Source organism: Aspergillus chevalieri, chromosome 8 (assembly GCF_016861735.1).
Source record: "Aspergillus chevalieri M1 DNA, chromosome 8, nearly complete sequence".
Taxonomy (NCBI): domain Eukaryota; kingdom Fungi; phylum Ascomycota; class Eurotiomycetes; order Eurotiales; family Aspergillaceae; genus Aspergillus; species Aspergillus chevalieri.
This window is the reverse complement of record NC_057369.1, coordinates 2,141,920-2,155,592: the sequence shown is the minus strand read 5'-3', so window position 1 is coordinate 2,155,592 and position 13,673 is coordinate 2,141,920. Positions and strand designations below refer to the sequence as shown.

The following is a 13,673-nucleotide window of genomic DNA, read 5'->3' as shown; positions in this document are numbered from 1 at the left end:
CGAATTGCTAACACGTATGAAGTTCTTTTCCAACAACTCTGTCAATGTCTTCCGTAGCACAAGCAGTTCATCCCTTGACATATTATAAAGGGGGCCCCATGGAGGTTCAGGGGTCGTTCCATCAGCGTTCTTATTGAGTTCAATCTTATGGTCGATATTTGGTCCTCGATATGGTGGTTGCTTGTCAGCTTCCTTCCGGTCAAATACTGATAGGAATTTATGGTAATGAGGTGGTAGTTTGGTGCGGGGGTCTGTCAGCAATTTGGGTCGTAATGCTTTCTCAATGTCCTTTAAACTTGCGGCGAAAATCTGTACGCTGCTGTCCTTTTTCTTTTGTCGGTTCCATAGTGCAAAAGCGTTCGCCCCGATGGGCTGGATATCCATTTGTGGTTGATCTTCCATGCTACTAACAACAATGCCATTTGTGAAGCGCAATTTCGGACCATTCGGGTCGATAAACACTTGTTGGTCGTCTATCCATGCAAGGCCTAAAATCATGTCGAGTCCCCTACCCAGTTTAGGAACAACATACAGCCATGCAGTGTTTTGGTGGTTTCCCCCACGTTCAATGAGATTTTCGCTACCTCCCTTATACAATCATCCGTTGGGCCCTTGTAGTCGTCGATAGTTCGTGGTTTGATGGTTACACGCTCCAGTTGATGTTTTCGGGTAAAATTCTCAGAAACCATACCATATGTAGTACAACCGGTGTCCACTAACGTTCTGCTGACCTGTTCTCCATTGACTAATGCGGATACTCTGAATTCAGGTCTGTCAAACTTGACTCTTTTTCGGAAGTCGTTCCACTCCTTCTGAAGGTCTATCTGAGCTGCTGGGGCCGGTCGCCATGTAGGTAGATCCATCAACTGCTGGTGGTGCTCCTGCAAGAGACTTTTGCAGGAGCTATTCTTTTCCCAGCTTGGGTTGTTCCCTCAACTGCTCTTCTTCATCTTCGAGTTCCGGCCCATGAATGTGTGAGCGAGCCATGCGGGTACTGTTCCTAGGACTGTCGTAGGGGCAATGGGAGATAAAATGCGTGGAGTCACCACAACGAAGGCAACGTCGTTCTTGTCTGCGGCGTTCCATTTCTTCTCGTGATACATGCTTAGCCACGCGTCGAGGTTGGCTGCGTGCAGAAGTTGTTGTTGTGGGTTCCCAGTCCATATCTTGGGGTGGAGAGGAAGCACGGGTGGTATTCACAGGGTGAGCTGGAGAAGTTGAGGTGGTATGCTTATTGTTCCGTGAGTACCGCAATTGGTTCTTCTCCATCCGGTCCGCAATCTGCTGTAGCTGGCGGCAATAGTCTTCAAATCCATTTTTCTTTTCAACAGTTTCAAGGCGTGTGTTCATCTCACGGTTTAATGCATTGTCTAGGTAGGACCTTTTTGTGTTTTCAGGCCAGTTATGGCCATCAGCTTCCATGAGTAGTCGGTTGAACTCAGTGAGAAAGACTGTGAAGGGCTTGTTGTTCTGTTTCAAGCTTGCAAGGTCTCGTACAGCCTTCTCCTCCAGATTCCGGTCCAGAAAGATGAAGTCCATTTGATCAAGCATTCCGTCCAGCTGGCTCTCAGTAGCTCCTTTCTTAGCAAACCGCTCCATCCAGGGCAGCACCTGCATAGCAGCCCCATCTGTTAGACGGCCAAAAGCATACCACATACGATCATAGGCATTGCCCAAGGCTTCTTTATCGACCTCAAGTTTAGCGCGCAGCTTGCTTCGAAACGGACGGTAGAGACTTCGGTTTCGACCATCAAAGACTTCTGGGTCTGTCAGCTTGGGTCGAGGTCTCCTAACAGGGTCCGCCATTGGTTGGGGGGCTATCTCTTCAATAGTCGGTTGTGGCAAGGGCTCTCTGGGTGGGCTCGTCAACTCTTCTTTGAGACGACGAAGATCTTCAATCCGCCGTTCTTCCATTTGTTGCAGTTGTCGTTGAAGTCCTGCAATAACTGCGACAAGATCTTGTGGGACAGGAGTGGTGGTCCCTCCTGAGTGTATATTGTCTCCCATGTTGCCGTCGGTTTGGTCGTTTGACTCGTGGTCGCTGATTTCCGCTGAAAATGTGGTCATATGACTGACTTGACTATTGATTTGTTTGTAAATAGCTCAACTATCCGTGAATTTCGATGTCTGATATCCGATGTCCAATGTATCCAGTTATCCGGTATGTCCAATCGTTCAATGTGTCCAGTGTGTCCAGTGTTTCCAGTGTGTCCAGTGTGTCCAGTGTGTCCAGTGTGCGATGTACGATCCGTTGCGCGTTCAATCCGATGCGTAATCCGTTGTTCAATAAATAAGTAGATAGATGAGGGCGAACGAGTTCTAATGTAATGGGCCGAAGCCTTGCTATCTAATATATAGATATGTACAAAAGAACTCGTTGGGGAAAGGAAAGAAAGAAAGAAAGAAAGACACGCTGGCGGTGGATTTATATACTCGTGATCAGGTGATCTACGATCACCTGACTTCGGCACGCTCTTGTGAATAGCTTCAATCGAGAACCATTTATGGTTCGAGGTGCCTTTCGGGCCTAGCCCGTTACACTTATGAGGCAGCGGATTCAAATTCAGGAACAGCAGCAAACTGATTAGCAAGTACTCAACAAGCATCCAGAAACTGTTTATATAGTAATGTTGAGCCTTCATCATCTCACTGCCTTTTATTTTTCCATTGTATCTTTTTATCAGTAGCCAGCAAGTGCTGAAGAACAATCTATATGTGAGATTTGTGACCCTAATTTATTCCGCAACAAATATATATATTTTTGCCGGCAAACAACTTCAGGTAGCTATTGGCTGTCTCATACAGGTACCAAATATAGCACCTCTGAATCAATTGATTAGAATCTATATTCCAATCGCATGTACATTGGTTTTTATTAAATCCATAGACGTTTCGATGGATAGGGAAGTCATGTAAGGTAGTTGAAATTAGTGACGCGGACTGAAACTTTACACAGGCCGTTTCCGTCTGTATTTTAGTCACATGACCGCCAAGGCCATTAATCAGCAGGAACGTGACACGCGACCCAAAAAACGAGGCCTCGTCATCTGCAACCACGTACAGTTGTTTATACTGTGCCCACTAAAGCGCACTAGCACGCCATTGAGCGCTGACGTGTTTCCTCGGCTACACCCGTCTGCTTTGAAAAATTTGCGCCAATTGGAACTAGAAATGTCTTGACTGCGGTGACAAACGGATAATTCAAGCCCCACGTCCACGGCGGACCGACGGGCCGTGCTTTGCCCGATTCTCTTCCAGTCAACCTGCATCGATAGAAATGCCTTCATTGGTGGACTGCGCCTATCGCCATAGCGCGGTGCATGAGCCATCACCAGCGCTTCCCTTAGTCCTACAATTGGTACTGTTTCATGACAAATCCGCGCCGTAGCCGCTACTGCAATACTCGCTTAAATTAAACATCTGTACTTATTTCCTGTTTTTTTCAGTCTTATACTGGCTGGATGCCCGCAGATTACCAGAAAGTAGGATCTTCGAATCGCAAAATGACTGGTGAAGACAGGCAAGGACTTACTGTCCTCCACGATCCTACGATTCATACCTCCGTTGGAGAGAAAGGAGTTCCTTTGGGTAAGGCGGTATTCGAGTAAGTCTTGCCGACTGGCTGTGAAAGAAAATTGCTCTGCAAGAAGAACGACGGAGCTGACTGTCGCAGTCTGATTGCTATACATGGCTTGAATGGCGATGCATATGACACATGGACCCACAAAGACACCAAAGTCATGTGGTTGAAAGACTTACTGCCCGAGGCAATACCCAATATCCGGATAATGACTTTTGGATACAATGCTCGCTTCAAAAATTTCACCGCTCAGCAAGACTTACGCAGCATATCCTGCAAATTACTTGCCGAATTGGTTGACTTGAGGACAACACACGAAGTAAATAGGTTCTATCTCTTTTCTTTTCTCCCGCTTATTCATGTCTATAGGAGGAAACCCGCCCAATTGTTTTCATTTGTCACAGCCTAGGTGGGATAGTCGCAAAAAAGGTCGCATACATTGCCTCGGGACCCCAATCAGCAAAACTAAATGTATGTAGGCAATGCTGGTAGGATGTTCTGAAGAGCAAGAACAAGTACAACGATCAGTACATGGGATCTTGTTTCTTGGTAAGTTAAATAGCCCTGAAACGGCTTACTATGTATTCTCACTCATGCAAGGTACCCCTCACAACGGAAGCAGCCTTGCGGGCATGGGGAAACTGTTGGCGAACATTGTCTCTGCATGCTCTCCAATTAGACCGCCGCGTGTTCTCTTAGGGAGTCTCCAGAAGGACTCTGAAGTGCTCCTGGAAATCACCGAAGACTTTATTAAAAGACGAAATAAAGTGCGCCTTGTATCATTCTATGAGCTGGAGTTTACGCCTATCGGCCCCTTTATGAAGAAGCTGGTAACCGCGCCTCCCTTCACATACCTTTCATGAATTAATGCCTGCCCAAACAGGTTGTCGAAAAAAGATCTGCAGTACTCCACGTTTCTCAAGAAATCACCATCCCCCAGTACTCCGACCACCGCAATATTGTCAGATTCAAGTCTCTTCAAGACCGCACTTTCCGTCCTGTACTGTGCAGACTCAAAGACCTCTTGGGCGAACTGGACCATGAATCCACCCGGCGGGCAGAATCTAGTCCAAGGACAGGTATGATAATGAACAAGGATTCAAGAGCTGCCATCCTATTCTGATCAAGGAATAGAAGCTGCGATACCATATGACGTTCCAATTTTGCCATGCTCGTCGTTTCGTGGTAGGGATAACGTCTTGGGAAGCATGAAGGCATACTTCGCCGAGGACCAGGGCAAAGATCGAAGGAGAAGAAGCTTTGCATTGTGTGGCTTGGGTATTGATTGACCGGATCATTTTACCAAAGATCAGTAGCTAAAATTCCTTTTTAGGCGGATCCGGAAAAACACAGACGACTCTGCATTTTGTTGTGCAAAACTTTACGACATACAGGACCGGCGTGGCTTTCTTAAATGCAGCTTCAATGGCATCTTTGGTAGCGGATTTTGGTCGCTTGCATGACCTCCTCCAGCTCGGAGGGGGAAAGGACAAAGTTCGCTCTGTCAAAACCTGGCTATCGAGGCCAGAAAATTCTCAGTGGCTTCTAGTCTTTGATAATGCTGACGATTTAAACGTGGTGCCGATTCACAGATATTTTCCTGCTGTGAATTGGGGTCACATCATTATAACCAGTCGCGACCAAGCTGTCATTGGGAGCTTAGCGGAGGAAGGCCATGTATTGGATCCCCTGACGACCGATGATGCAACGCAATTACTGCTCGAGAGGTCCGGGATTCGTTACCCTAGCCAGATTGAAAAAGAAGAAGCAAGCAAAATTGCGAGTCTTCTTGGATCACTTCCTCTTGCTCTGGTACAAGCGGGGGCATTTGTGCGCTCAAGACAGAAAACTCTTCAGGACTATCGCAAGCTTTTCATGAATCGACGTAATGACCTACTTCGGTTCTCACCACTTCTTGGAGGCACAGACCGTACCATATTCACGGCATGGGAAATTAACTTCAAGCAATTGGAGCAAGATTCATCCGATGCAAGGAATCTTCTTCTCCTTTTTTCATTCCTGGAGCCGTCATGCATCCCTGAGTCAGTCTTGCATCGAGGTTCAAGTCCCCAACGGCGATGGGGCGACAACGGCGAAGTGGTAGAAATCCGTCCAGAAGGTGAAGGCGTCGACATCTGTTTGTCCAATATCATACAAGGTGACCTTGAATTCGACATGGCCATTGAAAAGCTTCTTTCGTTTTCGCTCATCTCTTGCAATAAGGAATCGGACGGGTTTAGAAATTTCTCTATTCATCCACTGGTTCAGTACTGTGTTGCACAGCGTCTGCCACCCATCGAAGTGAGCAAGTGGCGATGGCAAGCGCTTTTATTGATTTGCCATGCGTTTCCAAGGAATAAATACATTGAGCCTCAGTATGTTTCGTGTCTTGTCTGACTGATATCAAAAGCTGATAAGATTTGCAGAAATGGAGAAATTGGGAGATTGATGATGTCGCAATTAAGCCGAGTGCTTTCTGAGTATGACGCGATGTGTCTTGAGAAAGGGGAACAAGCTTCGTTTCGTCATGAGCTGGCGTCAACACTTCTAGCCGCTTCGCGATTCTCAGACTCGCAATGGAAGAGCGAAGCTATCTGCCGTACCAAACAGCTATTGAAACAGGACAATGAACCGTACATTAATGCTTGGCTTGCATACAGAGAAAGTGCAGTCATGCGGATGTCAGGCATGCTACAAAACTCGGAAAGCACCTTGCACGGCTTTCTGCATCACTTTGCCTTGCCCAGTAAAGAAGATCCACAAATGACTCCGAGATACAATGCGCAACGAGGAGAACTTGTGATTTCTTTCTCCGAGAATTTAATCCGTCAAGGGAGGCTTTCTGAAGCGAAGGCCGAATTAATCGAATGGACACCACTTAGCAAGGATTGCTCGACTCTTGAGACAATAATTTCGAGAGCGCGAGACATAATTCTTGGTAAGGTCCTTCGCTTCCAGGGTCGCTTCAGAGAGGCACTTGCTTTGCTTGATGGCGTCATTCAAGGCTGTCATCTTGATGACTTCTTTGAGGGCACAGGATGGTATCGAGTTCTTCTCTCGGAGGTCGCAGACTTATATTGTGAATTGGATCGACCCAGTGATGCTGAAAGGTTGCTGCTGCAAGAGCTTACTCCAATGATGGAGAAGGGGACCCAAGACATTGCTACGGGCAGACGACTACGAATGTCACTTGCAGAAAGCTATTTGCAGCGGAAGATGTACGCTGAAGCAGAGTCTCTTCTGGTGGATCTCCGACAGGCGTTTTTATCATCTGGCGCTCCAGATTACACTGCCAAGGTCAACATTTTCCGTATCTGGGTGTCTCTTGCGAGAGCTTTACACGGGCAATCTCGCTGGCAGGAAGCTCTGTCAAGTTGGAGGCAGGCATTGTCAGCCTTGGATAGCATTAAGCTCAGTGGGGGCTTGAATGCCGGTCTCGTACGATGCTCAATCGCTCATGCCCTGTTGATGATGGGCCATGAAGAAGATAGTGCAAGGACTTCTCAAGAGGCAAAAGCAAATATGGCGTCAGAATCTCGAGTTTACTGGATTCCCTTGTTCAACTCCCGGTGGCACGATTTCATCTTGGAAAAATTGCAGAAACATTAGATGAATTAGGCTGTGGCCAGGCATGAATTTGCAATTAATGTTTTTCATCGGTGAAACAATAGTGTCTTGTAGTCATCTAAATAGACTGAGATAGCAGCATATGGTCTGAACATGTGACAACCGCCGACACAATTATACATAATTCACAATAGCGCCTGAGATAATTTCTAGATTTAGGAGAAAAGAGCGTGAAACGAATGTTGAAAAGTTTGGATGAGAAACTTCAGAAAGCTGCAGCTATCTGGAAGTTGACATTGACATTTCACGCAAAAGGTCCAGTATCGTTTCGTCCTGCCCATGGGGCGGGAAATTGTGACGGGCTAGGCCCAAAAGGCACCTCGAACAATAAATGGCGGGCGGCGCCGCGAGTAGTGACTAAGGATTTTTATGCGGGAAAATTGTGCAGACTTGGGTATAAACGTACCCTTGGGTATGGGTAAATTTACCCAAGCAATATCCTTGGGTATTTATTACCCAAGAGTAAATGGAACTTGGGTATGGGTACGAGACCTGTACCCAAATGGGTACCCATGTCCAGGTCTAGTGCTGATTTTGGTGTTCCAGGCGCCAAGCTTTCTACGTGTGGTTACTATAGACTTCAATATTACTCCTTTCGGCGTATAAATATACTCTCCATCTCTAGACGGAGTCTTGAGACCCACCACTGCAGAAGAATATCCACAAGGACGACTTTTAGGTGAGCCTAGAGCTACCAGAGCGCTGCTGCGATTCCTAGCCAGCACCAGCATAGCTCTACCCCGGGCGCACCTACGGCAGACGGCAGAAAGGGCCCAAAGAGATGACGAATGGGGACTGGAAGCATTGGAGGAAGCAGTTAGAACAGGAGAGGGGTAGCAGGGAGGGTAGCCCAAGGCTGAGAGTCAGCCTAGGCCACACCCATCTTGCTCCAAAACACAAGGAGAGCACGGTGCTCAAAAGCCCTGCGCATACAGGCGGTCTGGGGCGAGGAAAAGGATTGGAAAGATGTTAGAAGGGGGCTAACGCCTCAGGAACCTATGGGGACAAGAGACTGTAGAATAGCCACTGACCTCGAGTCCACGAATCATGGTCTATCATAGCTCTAGGGCTCGGTATGGACAATAAACTTGATTAAATAATAATAATACTCTCCATCTTCTGTACGCCGTATAGCCTCGTGCAGTCGGATTATCGGCTCCCGATTCCCCGAACCTGAGCTACCCGCTTCAATTTACAAGCTCGCCAAAGTCAGGTGACTGCAGGTCACCTGATCATGAGAATATAAATCCACCGCCAGCACGCCAAGTTTCTTTCCTTCTTTCTTTCCTTCTCAACGAGTTCTTTTGTACATATCTATATATTAGATAGCAAGGCTTCATCCCATTACAGAAATAGGTTGAATCTTTCCTGTGGGCAGTGTTACAAGCCCTGCACCTGCCAACTGTTTGAGGACGCCTGATAAAATTTACTTTCCGCGGGTAGCGCAGGACAGGACCTGGTCAAGTTTTTTTTTTTTTTTTTCGACGGGCAAGAAAAGTCAATGTCTATTCAAAAGCACTAATCAATTGCCCATCCTGCAGAACCATGGCCAATCAGGACTGCCAATAGGAGACGTCAGTGTCCAATGCTCAGCACGATCTCCACTAGCGATGTGGCAAAGAACCATTCATTAGTCATTAATTATATAAGCAGAAACACCAAGTTGCTACAATCGCCCTAACTAAATTCTAATGTCCGCAGAACTGACGTCTTGCCTAACAGCTCGTCCCCTCCTTTAACGATCAGCTGCTCGAACTTATTCTATTGCAAAATATTGCGAACATGTGGCGTAGCTATGAGGTCTTTCCTCCCAAAAACTTTGATGCGTCCGAGCTAACAAAATAACAGAACGCATTGAAACTCCTTGAGACGCGAAGACGGAAAGTTCGACCAAAAACCCCTGCGACACCCTCCACAACACAAGAATCTGTAACCCCCAGCGGTGTCCCAACTGTGAAGGGGATACCTAGTCTAGTCGGCATGAAGGAATGGTTACAAGCGCTGGGCCACTCTGTATGGATGCTCAATCATATCTAGTTTGCATCGCCGCAGTCGTGCTTACTTATTCTAGGAAAGCGATGTAGACAATTTGAATATAATTCATATTACCGGGACGAAGGGAAAGGGAAGTACTTGCGCTTTCACCCGGTCCTTCCTTCGCACGCATGCGTTGAGAACAGGATTCCCAACACGGATCGGGCTATACACCTCTCCTGATTTGCAATGCATTCGAGAGAGAATACAGATCGATGACAAACCAATAACGGAAGATCTCTTTACACAATACTTCTTTGAAGTTTGGGAAGCCCTTACACCGCTAGGCTCAGGAAGATGCGCAGAAGCCTCGAGGCAACCCCGTTATTTGCAGCTTCTAGCTTTGCTGGCTTTTCACACCTTCATTAGGGAAAATGTTGATGCGGCGATATTCGAAACGCACCATGGTGGAGAGTTTGATGCCACGAACGTGATACAGAGGCCTCTTGTGACTGCTATCACGTCTCTGGGATTGGACCACGTTGCACAACTAGGCCCTACGGTCGAGGATATAGCATGGCATAAAGCGGGCATTTTCAAACCTGGGGCACCTGCATTCACTGTCACACAAGAGGCTGGACCTAGTGAAGTCCTACGGAAGCGTGCGGCCGAAAAGAACACCGGATTGACATTCGTCTCTTCTTCCAACATTCTACCCACCAACAGAAGGGTGTTGAGCGTTCCAGTGCAACGATTGAATTGCTCTTTGGCCCTCGAGTTGGCTACGAAGTTTCTGCAACTTAAAGGTCATGCGTTGGACGCCGGCGACATATCTAAGGGCATTGACAATTTCTCGTGGATTGGGAGATTTGAGATAATAGAACAAGGAAGCTCACAGTGGTTTTTGGACGGTGCGCATAATGAACTGAGTCTTGAACAAGCCGCCGAGTGGTTTGCCAAGAACGTCCATGCTGCACATGCGCCACAGTTAGTACACACTTTTCATGTTTACTCCTGATTGCTAAATAGTCATAGACATCGTCTTCTTATCTTCAGTCACTTCTCCGAAGAGCGTGATGGAATGACTCTTCTGGAGACTTTAGCGCGTGCTCTTGTGAAGCATGATGCAAAACCTGATCATGTCATCTTCACTACGTACCAAGAGAGGGACGATGGATATACGAGAATAGGTAAAAAAAAAAAAAAACAGGATATCAGCTGTGACTATATCAAGCTAATTGTCCTTACGTCAGACAAAACACTCAAAGTGCCAGAAACACCCTTCCCTGACCTCTGCACAATATATTCTTCCCTGTGGAAGAAAATGCATCCTGACACCGAAATCTCAACGGAGCCCACTATTCAGGGTGCCATAAGGCTTGCAGAACAGATAAGCAACCAGAAAGGCGGCATACAAGCTTTCTTTACTGGTAGCTTACACTTGGTTGGAGGGGCGCTCAGCCTGTTGCGGCGTTAGTTCTGCAGATCGACCCGTTTTGACTTTCAAGATCTTCACTCTGTTCCTTTGTACGAACGAATCATTCAACATGTACGCCAATTCCATCTTCGTTCCCGCTCTAGAGCAAAGTGAAACCGCTTAAATGAATTGAACATGGTAGAAGCTTTGATTATAATACCAGGTCCTTGAAGCTCATTAATAGTACCCTTGAACTGTTTTGGGAGAAAGTTTTGAAAGGCTCTCACTGATTGTTTCAGATAGAGAGTATCCTGAGTGAGTGTATTGATAGACAGCAGTCATCCGGGGACCTCAAGGAGCCTGCTTTGTGGAGAGTCTCTTTCTGCTTCTTGAACATAAGCAGAAATTATTTGTGATTGCATAAGTTCCACAAGTTGATCACAGTCCTTTGTTGAATATGCAGGCATTAGACCCTCTACAAGCTACACTGGGTTTGGATCTATTAAATGTCACATCATCCGGGACAAGATATGCCCATGTCAGGTTAAATCACACTGAGGTAGTGATAAACATGCTGCCAATAGAACATTAACATATAAAAGAATGGATACTCCAGCAATAACATACTTCATGACGGAGTCCAAGAATCCGCTCAATGTGGTATGCTTTTAATGGGTTCCAAAGCCCAATATATGGCAGCAAATTGTCAAAGCTCTCACAAAGAAGCTTGTTTCATTGAAGCCTATGGAAGTCCTTTCACTGATCATCAGATTTGAATCTTGCCCACACACTTCTGTTCCTGAGCGATATTTTGTTAAAAAACTGATAGCTTCGCAGGATTCTGTATATTCACCATCTTTGAAATCTTGCGCGTTAAAGGATTCCTCATGAAGTTAGGCCAGTGCATCAGGAGGTATATCTTAAAAAATTGTTGGCATTGCCTCTTCATTTCAAGTGTACACTTACTGGATGAATATAGCTCAACCAGCCACTCATATTCTTTGAAGGACTCTCCGGCTTTGAGTCGGTGTTTTCCATATGCACAAACCAGGCTGGCATCATCTTTGAATACCATTCTGGATGGATTGACTTGATCGAATAGATTTTCTTGCCTGATTCCTGTGTGTGCAAGGCCTCTCTGTAGAGTATCCCTACTTATAGTAGCAGCCACTCTGTGCTCAGGCTCAAGATTGGCACACCCTTCAAGGTCGAGCAAATTTCGGAGTCTTTCCACATTCTTGCGGTCAAGAGGCCTTGAGCCAAGGATAGCATCACTCTCAAATGCAAGGTGGCGTATTTCAATGATAGCATGTCCACAGTAAACTTGCAGTCTTTTTTGCGCTAATTGTCACGAGCTCGGAATAGTAGATAATAATGAACTGAATTCCTATCTAGACTATTGTAGCCATCGACGAGAATATCGAATCTGAAGAGGAAAAGAAAAGAAAGAAGAGTCTATTTACACAAAGAAGTCTTATATATGGTTGTGTGTGGCCTCGCTAAGCAGCTGTTTGTCTCGATTGCTTTCATGGCATTGTTTGCCATGTTGACAATGAACGTCCATAAAGGCACTGAGCTGAGCCGTCACACATCTGACTTCCAGTTGCTCAGCATTGCTGTTTAACATACTGTCTCCAATTTTTGCTAGAGATATCATTAGCCGTTTACTGAAATCTAGGGCAAGGTCCTGCTTACCCAATTGTATCTCTCCTTTCTCATTTAGGAGGACATTGCTGCAGTCAACTGAACCGTGTGATATGCCGAGTTTGGTATGGATATAAATGAGACCATCTAGAAACTCCCTGCACACAGTGGCTATTTCTGCCTCGCTGAAATCCATAATCCATGCCAAGTCGCCTAGTGGAATAGCTAAATGGACATACTCATAGACTAAACAAACCAAGCTGGGTTCTGTGTAGAAGTCTGTCAATGACACTAAGTTTTTGTGCGAAGCTTCTTGAAAAGCCCATGATGAAGGTACTTGGCGTTTCTTTATCAGGAAAGCAGGAAATCCTTCAACATCCTTTAAAGCAATCATCCCATATCCTGCTTGATCAACATTGTCACGGCGCTCTGCTAGGAATAATGGAACTTCCAACTCATGGGTTCTACCTAGGCAGCTATCTGTCACAACCTGGCTTCTCTCGTATCGTACCTATGATTCTAGTTAGTTTTATTTCGAGACTAGACACTTACCCTAAGTGTCTTCCAAGTAATCGTATGCTCAATGCCCCTCCGGGTCCGGTTCGTTAAGTCGTATGCGTTGAGGGGTATATCGCCCCCTCCAGGCTCCGTAAGATAATCAACAAGTAGAATTGGTAAAGGTAACAAATAGAGAAACAAGGCCAACCGAGTACGTATACTGGGTTGTTGGTTAAGTGCGGACGAGTCAGAAACTAGAAGGTAACCAATGTTGTAAGACTTGAAATTGATCGCGAAGAACTAAACTAAGTACATGAATGAGCGTCCTTATATATCCTTCCATCCCGTGAGTGGTAGTAGGGTTGGTATATTGACTGGTAGAAGAATGGTATATGATATACCATTCGTATATCGTCTCGTCGATCATCTGTATACCACTGGGTCACGTGATATGAGCCCCAAATAGTAGTTTGTCGGAATCCATAGCTCGGAGGTGGACTATCTAAATTGCCGATTGTTTTGTATTAGTCAGCTTACCCCTCGTAAATTGCCAGATAGGAGCTATACAGTAATTTAGACCTCTTTTGCGATTCCATTGGTTGAGCCATATGTCCATTACACCCTGGGTTCCAACATAGTTCAACCCCTGTTATTCCCGCATGTTATCATGGCTTGTTAACCGATGATTCTGCCTTGCCTCCCCGCATAATCACGTGAGACTAATACGTCGAGGTCTGTAACACTATCGACGAGAATAATCAACACAAGTATGCGCAAAACCATGGGCGCCAGGAGAAGAATGGGCCCTACTCGTAAATTCCACCCGAACGGCTGCTGGAAAGCATCTGCAATGAACGGCGGGACAGGAGGGATTTTGATCGTCATAGCAAAGTCTTTCGTAGCCAGGAGATTGGAAGGGATATGAATTTTGTT

General features: G+C 46.0%; 3 protein-coding genes across 3 annotated transcripts; 2 read left to right on the top strand and 1 right to left on the bottom strand.

The window, feature by feature from the left end:
• Positions 1-903: 903 nt before the first annotated feature.
• On the bottom strand, positions 904-2,067 carry ACHE_80740S (uncharacterized protein; the record flags this gene model as incomplete). Its single annotated transcript, XM_043284144.1, has 1 exon — positions 904-2,067. The coding sequence occupies one exon, from the start codon at positions 2,065-2,067 to the stop codon at positions 904-906; it is 1,164 nt and encodes a 387-aa protein (XP_043141353.1).
• A 1,394-nt stretch (positions 2,068-3,461) lies between these two features.
• ACHE_80739A (LipA and NB-ARC domain protein) lies at positions 3,462-7,189 on the top strand (the record flags this gene model as incomplete). Its single annotated transcript, XM_043284143.1, has 9 exons — positions 3,462-3,604; positions 3,674-3,899; positions 3,950-4,009; positions 4,060-4,129; positions 4,181-4,410; positions 4,464-4,659; positions 4,715-4,858; positions 4,914-5,955; positions 6,007-7,189. 9 exons carry the CDS (start codon positions 3,462-3,464, stop codon positions 7,187-7,189), a joined length of 3,294 nt encoding a protein of 1,097 aa, XP_043141352.1.
• A 1,800-nt stretch (positions 7,190-8,989) lies between these two features.
• Positions 8,990-10,658, top strand: ACHE_80738A (bifunctional folylpolyglutamate synthase/dihydrofolate synthase; the record flags this gene model as incomplete). Its single annotated transcript, XM_043284142.1, has 5 exons — positions 8,990-9,007; positions 9,056-9,220; positions 9,279-10,168; positions 10,217-10,371; positions 10,435-10,658. The coding sequence occupies 5 exons, from the start codon at positions 8,990-8,992 to the stop codon at positions 10,656-10,658; spliced, it is 1,452 nt and encodes a 483-aa protein (XP_043141351.1).
• Between the last annotated feature and the right edge of the window lie 3,015 nt (positions 10,659-13,673).